This window comes from Xyrauchen texanus, chromosome 3 (genome assembly GCF_025860055.1).
Source record: "Xyrauchen texanus isolate HMW12.3.18 chromosome 3, RBS_HiC_50CHRs, whole genome shotgun sequence".
Classification (NCBI taxonomy): domain Eukaryota; kingdom Metazoa; phylum Chordata; class Actinopteri; order Cypriniformes; family Catostomidae; genus Xyrauchen; species Xyrauchen texanus.
In genome coordinates this window covers 3568748-3581435 of record NC_068278.1, presented here as the reverse complement: position 1 = coordinate 3581435, position 12688 = coordinate 3568748, and the positions used below count along the sequence as shown (strand labels likewise).

Sequence of the window (12688 nt, the reverse complement as noted above, 5' to 3'; positions counted from 1 at the left end):
AATCCTCTTTAAATATTTCTGCATAAGAATAGGCTGGTCAGTCGGTCGGTCGGTCGGTTGGTTTTCACCATCGAAATTTCTAACTTTTCCATGATTTTAATTTCCAAAACTTTTTCAGCCCTTGATAACACCATTTTAAATGTCCCTGATTTCTCCAGGTTTACTATGACTTTGAGTCATTAACAAATGTCTGCCAATGACAAGTACAGGTTTGAGAACTAACTCTACTTCCAATAGCTTCTACACACATTTATATTTCATAGTGTAATAAGATGAAATATCTGTTAAAACACTCTTTTCTTAAAATGTCCATTGAGTTTCAAGTGCAGGTGTTTGTTGTTGTTTTTTTATATATAATTTTTTTATGTGTATAAGCAACAATAAGGCACTTTTTTTTAAAAATGTATTTATTCCAAAGTGTTAAGTATATCAATTGTAAATTACATTTCAAGCATGAAAAGAATACTGTTAAAATTACAGTCAATGGAAAATAAATGTAATTATTTTGTTCTTTAGCCTTCGTGCTCAACCAGGCGCTGTCGTGTCTCGAGGATGATCTGCTCCATGATCTCTGGTTTAAGAATATCTTTAATCTACAAGGAACATATACACATTATTTAAAAGGAGAAAGACAGGTACATTCAATCTAATATGAACATGAAGAGTTCATGAAGACGATGGGCCGTTCACACTGACAGTGATTTGATCAACTGAGGTGTTAGTGGGCGTTCCCACTGCTGTCTCTCTGACTAGGGCTGGGCGGATCGATCCTAAAGTTTTCAGCAGAAGAAAGTAAGTCATCTGGGATGGCATGAGGGTGAGTAATTTATAAGAATTTTCATTTTTGGCTGAACTATCCCTTTAATTTAAGAGGCACGATGTCACAATGAAAATCAAAATGGCATTTTGACTACTGCAAACCTAATTACTGACATCAAGAATTAGCATTTTGTGAAAACTGATTTACAGATATGTATAATTTATACCCTGCACATGATTAAATGTCAAAATGTCTTGTGATCCGTTTCTTGTTAATGATATGATGCATTGAGCACTGATTGTGTCACTTCTCATTTACATACAGTTACATTCTCAAGAGCGAAATCCAAGCACACCCAAATTACATCGACCATGTTTGGTGTCGCTCATGACTGCTGGTCACTGCAGATGTCTGTCAGTGTGAACGGCCCTACAGCTGTCATGTTTTGATGGGTTATTCATGATCGTAACAGTACCTGGTGTGTAAGGGACGATTCATAGCAGTACAGGACACTTGTGTCATACAGCAACACCTTATGAGCTGACAGAGCCAACAAACAGTTCCTCAACCTCGAGATCACCTCACGATCCGACAGAGACACGGGCTGATCGAGCAACACCACAGAAATCAAACACAGCATCAGTACAGATTTACAAATGTAAACGGTATAGTGATAGTATACTGATAAAGCAGAAGTCTGACCTCCATACTGGTGTAATATCCTCCCGCCTCCTCGTCCTGATGTCCTGGTGTGGGATACAGCCACACGTAACCGTTGTTCCCCAGGATTATAGAAGCTCCGCAAGGTAGATTGTGGAAATGAGTTTTCTGTCTCTTCACTAGAGATGGTGACACGAGTACCAGCACACCTTGACCCAACTGAAAACACAACACATGACTAATGACAAGCCAATATATCGGCCAGGCTGACAAGAAATCCATTTTGAGATGATGGGCTGATAAACCTGCGGCAAAAATGATATAAGTAAATCTTTATAACTGTCGGTTTTACATTTAAAATAAAGTAGCATCCAGGGCAGGGGTGCCCAATACGTTGATCGCAATCTACCAGTCAATTGCAAAGGCAATGCTGGTAGATCGCACAAAATGTAAATGTACTTTCGTTAAATTTTTATAAAAATAAATATAATGTCTTTCCTTCTTTTAGTTTCTGTCTGACTTGCACCTGACGAGTAAATCTTGACCAAGCGAGAATTTTGCTTATTCAGTTGCCATGACAACTAGGTTTGCACATACGCACCTTCCAAGGGCTTCCGAGAACAGAGCGCGAAATTGCGATGCTAGCAGTGTTTGAGACCTGCTACCAGCAGCTACTGCCCGGATTAGGCAAAACTGTCTGATTCCATTCAATGCAAATCATCAGAATAAGGTAAATGCCCTGGCTATTTTTAATTTTGTGCTGTAAAATGTGATTGGAATTTGAAGTGCACAATAATTGCAATTATCTCAAATAATCAGACAATTATTTAATAACAGGCCTAAATCAGAGGACCATCATTGTAGTCAAGTAGATTTAAAATGTTTAATGCATGAAATAATTATCTAGTTATAAGGCATGTTTTCCACAGTTTGTATCTAAATGAACAAAGAAGAATATTTAACTATTTTCATTTATATGCAGTAATACAATACAACAATAAAAAAAGCAATATTTCATATTTACCTGCATTTATTTTTACTCAAAATATTTTATGAATGAACAAGGTGTGCAAAAAGTACAACTTCATGACAACTACCTTTCTGATTGAATAGTTGAATATTTGTATTATTGTTGAACTCAATCAAGATTATTATTATAATACAATAGCATTTTATTATTATTATTATATACAAACCTTTCCTCGATTTAATTATTTTTATTACTATTAGGGCTGTCAACTGATTATTATTTTTAAATAAATTACATGATGTCGATTAATTACCTAAGTTAATTACGATTAATCCCATATCAATATTTACAGAAAGGCACCCAAATGAAAATAATTTTACTATATAGTTAAAATAATTCCATCCATCTTCAACCACTTATCCGAAGTCGGGTCGGGGCCTCCAGCAGGGGGCCCCAAACTTCCCTATCCCGAGCCACATTAACCAGCTCTGACTGGGGGACCCTGAGGCGTTCCCAGGCCAGTGTGGAGATGTAATCTCTCCACCTATTCCTGGGTCTTCCCCGAGGCCTCCTCCCAGCTGGACGTGCCTGAAACACCTCCCTAGGGAGGCGGCCAGGGGGCATCCTTACCAGATGCCCAAATCACCTCAACTGACTCCTTTCGACACAAAGGAGCAGCGGCTCTACTCCGAGATCCTCAAGGATGACTGAGCTCCTCACCCTATCTTCTGAGGAAGCACATTTCGGCTGCTTGTACTCGCAACCTAGTTCTGTCAGTAATGACCCAGCCTTCATGACCATAGGTGAGGGTAGGAACGAAAATTGACTGGTAGATCAAGAGCTTTGCCTTCCGGCTCAGCTCTCTTTTCGTGACAACGGTGTGATAGAGCGAGTGCAATACCGCCCCCGCTGCCCCGATTCTCCAGCCAACCTCCCGCTCCATTGTCCCCTCACTCGTGAACAAGACCCCGAGGTACTTGAACTCCTTCACTTGGGGCAATACCTCCTTCCCTACCTGGAGTACGCACCTGGAGTCTGCTATGTTGTGTACAGAGTTGAGGTTTATAAAATTAATTATAAACCTCAAATAGTAAAGAATTTGAAATGATCCAGGGTTTGAAATGAACACCGGCCCAATGCAGAGGTGCAGTTTGTGTTTTTCATGCATTGTGAACGCAACTCTACAGGTATCATCTCCTCAATTTTATTCTGCCAGAAAATCATTGCAATAATATCATGAATATTGGACATATCGCCCAGGCCTACTATATGCATTATAGTTTTAATACAGTGACATGAGCATTATGAGAGACGTGATTCTTACCTTTCCGTACTTCAAACTGCGTGTGTGCAGAGAAAGAGCGCCATCTGAAAATACAGACTGAACCTCTGCCTGAGAAATATTAAAGAAAAGCAGGAAATAATAATAATAAACACTGATGACATACACTATGTGAGAGGCTGATACAGTCCAGTTTGATTCTCTAAAGTGAATATTTGATCAGGATACACTGATGAGATCTCCTTCCTGAAGATAATCTCTCATGGCCAACTCATCTTCAGCAGATCGTCTTCTCTGAGAAGATAAACACACAATACTGCATCTTGAGTAGGGATGTGAATATCTGCCAAAAATGCCATTCGATAATCAAGGAGCAAAAGTCGAATACTGTTCGAAAATCGGAAGGGAAAAAAAACGCACACTCACAATGACAGAAAGGGAGGCCAATTTAATCTTTTGCGGTTTGTCATCAAACAAACTGTTTATTAATTGAACAAGGAACTTGTTTTTGTCGTGTTTTTTTTTACACAGTAGGCTAATTGGAAGAACAAAAAAAGGAAAAAAAAACATTAAGCAAGACAGTCCGTTTCTGCATCGCCAAACCAGATGCTCGTTAGATCAAAAAATAAAATAAATGCGGAAGGATACATGTCATAATGATTTTATGCGAACCTGCCTACTTTTTAAACAAATTAGTTTTAATCGGTGTAACTATTCATAGTCTAACGACTGCGAGCGCAACCTATTAACAATTAGTCCAGCCGCGGAGAAGACCCGCTCGGATGACACAGAGGTCGCAGGCACACTCAAGTAGGAGAAGCACACACTCAAGCACACACTCAAGCACCTACTGTTGCACTTGTGTACATGGTAGTGTGACAATAAAGTGATTTGATTTGATTTGATTTGATTTGATTGCTAACTTTGCCAGGCGGGGATATTTCTTCTCGTTGGCCTTCCACCATGTCATGGGGTCAGCGTTCATTGGTGGGCATATGTCTTGACAGTATTGCAAGAGTTCGGTTGTGGCTGTTGCTGTCTGCTCGATGTTATTATCAAACAAAACAGCAATCGCGGCAGCAGAGAGGGTGTCATTTCGTGGATTTTTAGCCGCTGGTGGTTCGGTAGACCTTTCTCCCTCTACGTCAGTGTCTCCAGCGTTATCAATGCTGGACAGGAGGTCTCTGACTTCGGCCTGCACAGCGCCTCTAACATCGTCTGTTGCAAATCTCAGGTGCTTGTGCCTTGGGTCTAGGAATGATGCGATGTATGCAACCTTTCGTGTGTTGCTGACTTCTGCAGGACCGAGTCTCCTTTCCAGTGATACAGACACTGTGCTTTTGAATCACTTGACTTTGGCGTTCTCCCCTGGGATTTATTTGAGATGCTTGGACAGTAAAGTTACGGTCACCGGGTACACCATGGAGACGGACACTTCATATTCCCCACACAAGGCAGTAGTGGCACATTTTAGCGAGTGCAACACGGGTAAGACCTCCTCCATTACAATCCAACTATCATCTGTCAATTCTAGGGTGTGTGCATCTGATAGCTTAGTGACACTCCTGTCTGATAAGGCAGCACACACAGCCCATCGCTGCTCCAATAAGCGCTGGAACATGTCATACACCGAATTCCACCTGGTCTTACAGGTGGTCTAACTTATGCTCAGGTAAATTCTGGAGTTGTTGCTTTTGCTTTAATGCCTGTGTTGCAACTGTGCTGTGGTGGAAATGGGAAACTAGGCGATTAGCAGCTCCAATTATGTGTTTTATGTTCGGTAGTTTGAAACCATCGTTTATTGCAAGTTGAAATGTGTGCGCGAAACAGGGCTGTGAGTCCCATTCAAGTTCATCATTAGCGTTGGCCAAAACCATGTTTTTTGCGTTGTCATGCATGCAGGCTGTGACCTTTCCAGTTAGCCCCCACTGGTCGCGAGCATTAGAAAGAACAAGTGCCAGATTTTCAGCCGTGTGTCGCTCTGGCATGGCTTTGGTCTGCAGAACGGCACTCTGCATCTCCCAGTTAAGCATGTAATGGCAAGTGATCGTAACATATGATTCAGTTGTGGTCAATGAAACTACGAGCACTCGCTAAACGGCGGCGCAGATCAGTTGCACTTTCACCATGCATTTTTTCTACTCTGGTTGTGATTGTCTTTCTTGTTGGAATGGTGTATTCAGGCTCAATGAATTTCATTAACTCCCGGAAACCTTCTCCTTCAACAACGCTGACAGGGAGCATATCCTTAGCTATCATCTTAGTAATTAGCATAGTGATCTGCTCACTGCGCCTAGCATCCAACTTACGTCTACCCAAGAAACTAGCCATTGACTTCTGCGTGCTGCCTGAGGATGATGAAGCTGCTGCCGGGTGCTTTGATCTCAGGTGGCTATGCATCGTTGTTGTAGAGTGGTGGTATGCCAGCTTTGCTTGGCATAATTTACACTCAACTTTATCATTGTTAATTTTTTAAATGAGTCCCACACGGAGCTTCTTGGTTGTTGCATAGTTGGTCGCAGAGTTAACGGCAATGCTCTTCTTCTGTTTTTTGTTTACACTATGTACAAAACGTGTACCCTAGCTAGATCACGCAGTAGGGGGTTTCATTCATGTTAGCGACACCTTGTGTCCCTGACCTGAAAATACCCTGCTGCGCGATCTGTGATGGTAGGCGTGGAAAATATAATGATATTCGAAAAAGCTATTTTATGATCGAATTTCGCACGCAGTTCGACTATTCGACCATTCGAAGATCACAACTCATCCCTAATCTTGAGCAGGTTATTTTTGCAATTCTCCATTCGTCTCTGTGTGCTTTCCTTATTTGTTTCTATACTGCGTTAAAATCTGATATATGCGCTAAATTCTCTGGAATACTTGAGTGTGATTGGTTTATAATAGGGTTGGGCGATGTCCCCTAAATTGGCAGTTGACGATGTTGACAGTAAAACATCGCGATGGACGATGATATCGTCGGTGGGGGTGGGTGGGGGGGTTATATAATTTCATATAATTTTCAAAAATTATATGAAAAATTATAATTTCGTTATTTTACTAACCCAACTAATGACTCGTCGGCGCTTTATCAGTAGATTGCACGACACTTTTTTTTTTTTTAGCTTTCACTTAAGTGTTGTGTACTATTTATTTTAATATCTCTCTTTACATAAATACTATTTTCCACTTAAAAACTATAATTTCGTTATTTTACTCACTGATGAGCAAAAGGTCGAGGCAGAAATGACCATGTACCTGCAGGAAATGGCCATTGATGGGGAAGAAGACCCGCTGACTTGGTGGAAAACGAACGACAAAAGGTTTCCGTTCATGGCAAGATTAGCACGGAAATATCTGTGCATATGTGCTACCAGTACTCCATCAGAGCGGGTCTTCAGCACAGCGGGTAGTGTAGTTACTCCAATCCGCAGCTTATTAAAACCAGATAAAGTGAATATGTTGGTATTTCTGGCCAGAAACATCAAAATTTAAACATGGTCTATGGTGAAAGATATTAGACTTCTTTACGCATTTTTCGCCATCCGTTGCGGAGCTATTCGATTTTGCAAATTATTTTTTAAACGTTCATTTGTGTAGTTCATATGACCACTTTACAATATTTCAATAACATAATTTATTTTGTAGCCTGTGCTGAAGTTAATTGTGCTGCTAATTATAAGTGAAATGTTAATGCCGAGTTTCGGTCTGAGTGTTGTTCCTGTTTTCTTGTTCTTTATTTGTTGTTCTTCTATGTTTTAATAAATGTGTGTTATTCATATTCACCTTGTTTCTTTCATTTGATTTGACATTATGGATTTATGGCCAAGGAAAGTTTTCTTTAAAAGTATTAACCAGACAAAAGTTATTTGACGTTCAGCTGGTCTGGGTTTATCTTAAACTGCCGCTTCAGTGTATACAAGAGCTATGTGACAATGAGCAAGATTTTCTGAGACACTACAACTACTAATAATTCATTAATAAAGGCTATTTTCTTGTAGCCTACAACATAAAATATTTTAATCTAAATGTACAGTGTAAGACATGTAAAAAAAAGACAAGAAGCTAACAAGATCAATATTTGTGCAGCCTGCCTGACACGATATTTTCACAGACTAACACGTCACGTCTCTGGCATATACTACAGTATTTAAAATAGCATATATGCATTAGTTATATTCTCAATTTAATTTACAGAGCAATCCCTGCAAAGTTTTTAGGTTAACTATAGAAGAGACTAGGATTAGTGAGTCACACTAGCAAGACTCGCAAAAGGGGGCGTGGCATCACGATGGTGGCTCTACATCGTGATGTTGGTCAGCCATCGTCCATCGGCACAACCCTAGTTTATAATGAACATTAATGCTGTAGTATGTCATTTCTGCGCCACCGAATGGAATTGCAAAATAAACATTGTTTTCTGAATAAGCAGGATAACGTACAATCGTGTGGGGGTTTATTTTGATCAGCTGACTGTACATGACCTCTTTCATACAGTAACTAGCCATCAATGTGAAACATAAGCTGCTCCTCACCAGTTCTCCTCCAGGTAGATTGACTGAAGACAGCAGCAGCACAGAATCCAGACGGGAATTCGTCTCCACTTTCCATCGTTTCTGCTGCACCTGATGTATAAAGAGGAAACACACACACACACACATCAGAAGAGAGCTTCCATCATACAGACAAATCATGACAAATCACCACAAACCTCTGTAATCCTGCCAACTATAACATCACCAACTTCACCATTGTATCTGAAAGAGTGAGAACACAGTTCAGCACTGATGTGAACTCTTGTTGTGTTGTTTTGTTAACTGAATGTTGCTGTTATTATTTTATCACAATAACTGCCATCTTATTTGTGTCTCTGCTGTGTTGTGTACAGTATATGTTGACGCACTGACAATACTGTATAGCAGGCCTATTCAACTGGTGGCCCACGGGCCAAATCCGGCCCGTTTGAAATTTTCAGTGGCCCACTTGAGGTTGTCAGCTGTCTTAGGGACTGTTCACACTGAACGCATTTTGTATCTGTTCACATTGTTTTTCAATTGTTCTGCTATGCGCATGTCTTGATGTTTTTGCAGTGTCTCGTGCAGAAGTGCCACATTTTTAGATGCATTTAAAGGTTGCGCAACAATTAATCATTATCCGTCATTTTAACAGAATGAGAAGATTAAAAACTAAAGTCATGGAAGACTGACAAGCGTGAGTATAGATCGACAGAAAAGTTCTATTAATTATTTTGGTTAAGAAATTTGAAAAGTAAAAAGCTCAAATCACTGCAACTATAATAAATGTCACTGTTATTGTTCAGTTCATTTTTTAGTATCAGTCTGATTTACTCATTCTGTAATGGAGCAATTTTGAAAGCACTTTTTAGATTATTTTGATTTCATTTTTTTTGCCTCGAATTACCTGTATTTTTTTCCACCCAGAATTAGGGCTGGGCGATATGGCCAAAATTGTAATCACGATAATCTTTTTCATATTGTTCGATATCTATATTTATCACAATATACATTTACACATTGCACTTTCTTTTTCTATTTCAAAGGTGACGGAAAAAAATAAAAAAATAATTCTAAACAGTCAAAATAGTCTCTACAAATCTGCACAGGGGGTCCAGAGATGGCCAAAGCAGTGGGGTCTGTGGGATCTTTCATCAATTTTACCGTCTTTTACCGAAAATGAATGTTAAAAGACCATCTGTTTGTTCTGAAGCATAGTGACAGCAGTCCAGTATTTGTTGGAATATTTTTATATTAAAATGAAATATTTTTTTATATTTCTTCAGATTCAGTTGGGTCATAGAAGACCTTGTGACTGTGGAATCATGCCGAATGTAGGTTCAGGGGTGTCCCGAGAGAACATTTAGAAAACCTTTTTTTTTTTTTTTTTTTTTCAAATTTAAAAAAACATTTGTATATTTTCATTAAAGTGAGAGATTAGTCTACCAACTAGTAATTTTAGTCTTATCCATTCAAGACCTCTGATTTTCACTAAATTAGAACAGAAATGGATTTGTTTATTATTAAAGGCTCGTAACATGCTGATTAATAAAGATACATTTAGAAAACGTTTTGGTCTAAAAGGTGCTTTGAAACCACGTTAACTCATGCAGCGCTTCATGTCTATACACATGCAGGGAAAAGAGGCGACGCGTGCTGAGCGGGACAAGGCAGAAATGATGCATGTTTGGTGCTAGAGAACAATATTCAAGATTACAGCGCAGAAAGATCAGAGCTGTTGTCCACATCACTGTTGTTCTGTCGCGCGAGGACACAACCGTTGTCATGAAGTCTTGTGGTGGATTCATGGAATCAATCCGGTGTCCGACGTAACCTAATTGTTAGCAAGGCAGCTAGCATTAGCAAGTTCATCCAGTCTGACCCTACATTACCACTGGCGCGTTGTGAGCGAAGCTGAGAGCGTTTTCAGATTATTCCTATAAAAGCCGAGCGTCATAGGCAAGGTGGATAGTAGGATTGGCAGCGGTGCGGAGCGAGATCTCTCCTAGCGCCTTTGAGCGGATTTCGTCCGCCCCAGTGGAAATGCAGCCTGAGAAAGCCGAACTGCTTGTGTTTTAGCAACACGCAGTAAATATCGAAAATTCCTCAAAAGTTTATCGTGGATTTGTTTTATCCTGATATATATCGATATCGTTTTATCGCCCAGCCCTACCCACAACTTTCTGGCAGGTTGGAAATATTCCTCATGATAAAAAAAGCTATAAATCAGACTATTTATTTATATAGTTAACAAATATTATAGGCCTACTATAACACAATATCTGATAGAAGCTTTTCGATAACAAAATATCCTGGCTTGGCCAGCGTACCCCGAATATTATTCCCATGTGGCCCACTTGTCGATGAAGTTGAATAGCCCTGCTGAACAGTAAAATAGAAATGAAGTGTTCAGTGTTGACCTGGTCTTGAGTGGTTTCACACAGATGAGTTTATTGACTCGTTCGACCTCTCCAGCAACTGATGCTGTGAGCCGCTCTTCATCCATGTACGTGCCATGACCCCTGACGACGAGGAGGAAGAAGATTTTTACAATCACACACATCACATATGGATTAACATACAGGCTGCGTCTTAAAATACATACTATGCCTACCTGGACACAAAAACTTTCCATGATTTTTCATCCCAATTATTCTATTTTTGTCAGTGTTGTGACGCTCCTTTTTTGTCCAAAACTAGTACATTATTCACACATAAAACATTTATTGAATACACATCTACTATTACACAAGTTTAATAGAGCCACAAAACACGATCGTGCCTAGAGACTGCAGGCATCAAGCTTTTTTGTGAGGTCTGTTATCTTTAGGCTCAGAAGACATAGATTACACAAATGAAGTCGTATGGATTACATTTATGCTGCCTTTATGTGCTATTTTGAGCTTTAAAGTTCTGGTCACCATTCACTCGCATTGTATGGACCTACAGAGCTGAAATATTCTCCTAAAAATCTTCATTTGTGTTCACCAGAAGAAAGAAAGTCAAACACATCTGGGATGGCATGAGGGTGAAGAAATGATGAGAGAATGTAAATTTTAGGCCAAACTATCCCTTTAATTTGACATGGACGATGTCACAAAAAGAGGAAACCGTTTACATGACTGCCATAATAAATGACACAATCACACTATCCTCTCAAACAAATCACTGTAGATCATTATTTAATCATGTATCAGCGTGAGTATTCCGCAGCACACACTGAAGTTATTCACCCGTATCTGGAATTGTTTACCTCATGAACCCGGTGTCAGATGTGATAACATCACCAGGAACCACAAGATGTTTGCTGTCCAGGTGAGATTGTGATGCCAGTGAGATGTGTTTGTGGACAGTTGGTAATCTCATATCCACCGCCATGCTTTCACATGAGATCAATCCAAAATGGCAGAAAGAAGCAATTTTCATAATAAAAGACCCTGAAACATGTCTGTACATTGTACAGCAGACGGAGACATTGCATTATTTACGTAACCGTGTTCAAGTGACTTGGATGTTTATGTTAAAGGTGCACTCAATTTTATTATTATTATTATGATTTTATTTTTGCTAATTGTTTTGCTAATATTCTACATATGGTGTAGATGTTGAACACCCTCATATTACTCACTTTACTCGTGGAATAAATGAATCAAGGCTGATTGAAAATAGCGCATTTTTATAATGGCATTGGTACCTGAGAACTTTTGGAATTATGTTACATTTGGAGTTATAGTTTTAAACTATAATGCAATATCGGTGCCTTCTCCATTTCAAAAAGGCGAATTTGAAACATTATAGCAGACAAAATTGCACTGTGCCATCTCAAGCTATATTTATTTTTAATATATGTTAAGATATCGTTGGCTTTAAATTAGTTTATTTATCCATTACTAGATTAATGAGATCATGACACTAAAATATATTTATTAGAAAAGGTATTTCTACAAATATATAAGTTGTTTTCTGTGCAAAATCATGTTAACAGATGACAATTTAATACAAACCTAATGAAATATCAGTGATTAAAAAAAATAACTTGTAGCGTTTAAATCCTGAGAGGATAAAGATTATTATTTCTCATTTTTATTTATAGAATTGCACATTGTTTATGGGGGCGGATTTGATGGTAACAGGGTTGACACTTCTATACTTCTATTAAAATATATATAATTATGGGGCCTGGGCCTCTCAGCGAGTATTGACGCTGACTATCATGCCTGAAGTCGCAAGTTAAAATCCAGTGCCTGCTGAGTGACTCCAGCCAGGTCTCCTAAGCAACCAAATTAGCCTGGTTGCTAGGGAGGGTAGACTTGCATGGGGTAACCTCCTCATAGTTGCAATTAGTGGTTCTCGCTCTCAATGGGGCATGTGGTAAGTTGTGCGTGGATCACGGAGAGTAGCATGAGCCATGAGAATAATAAAAAAAACAGTTGTGTCTGAAATGACAATTGTTTACTCTCTGTAATATATAATTTGTAGGTAAAAGGTAGGGATGTGCAAAACTA

At 39.2% G+C, this 12688-nt stretch overlaps 1 protein-coding gene across 1 annotated transcript; it reads right to left on the bottom strand.

Annotated features, from left to right (window-relative positions):
- Window positions 1-411: 411 nt before the first annotated feature.
- On the bottom strand, window positions 412-11574 carry LOC127622290 (exosome complex component RRP4-like). Its single transcript, XM_052096357.1, has 9 exons — window positions 11437-11574; window positions 10604-10705; window positions 8381-8426; window positions 8205-8294; window positions 3901-3966; window positions 3715-3783; window positions 1463-1639; window positions 1236-1364; window positions 412-593 (listed from the first exon to the last, which is right to left on the bottom strand). Exons 1-9 carry the CDS (start codon window positions 11559-11561, stop codon window positions 513-515), a joined length of 885 nt encoding a protein of 294 aa, XP_051952317.1. The 5' UTR covers window positions 11562-11574; the 3' UTR covers window positions 412-512.
- Between the last annotated feature and the right edge of the window lie 1114 nt (window positions 11575-12688).

What these genes read in the sequence shown, in the direction of transcription:
- LOC127622290 (XM_052096357.1), bottom strand. Translation starts at nt 11,561, where the DNA reads ATGGCGGTGGATATGAGATTACCAACTGTCCACAAACACATCTCACTG. An exon ending in AGGAAGGAGATCTCATCAGT is followed by an intron (nt 3,784 to 3,900) that starts GTATCCTGATCA and finishes AATATTTCTCAG; the next exon opens with GCAGAGGTTCAGTCTGTATT. An exon ending in GCAGTTTGAAGTACGGAAAG is followed by an intron (nt 1,640 to 3,714) that starts GTAAGAATCACG and finishes TTGTGTTTTCAG; the next exon opens with TTGGGTCAAGGTGTGCTGGT.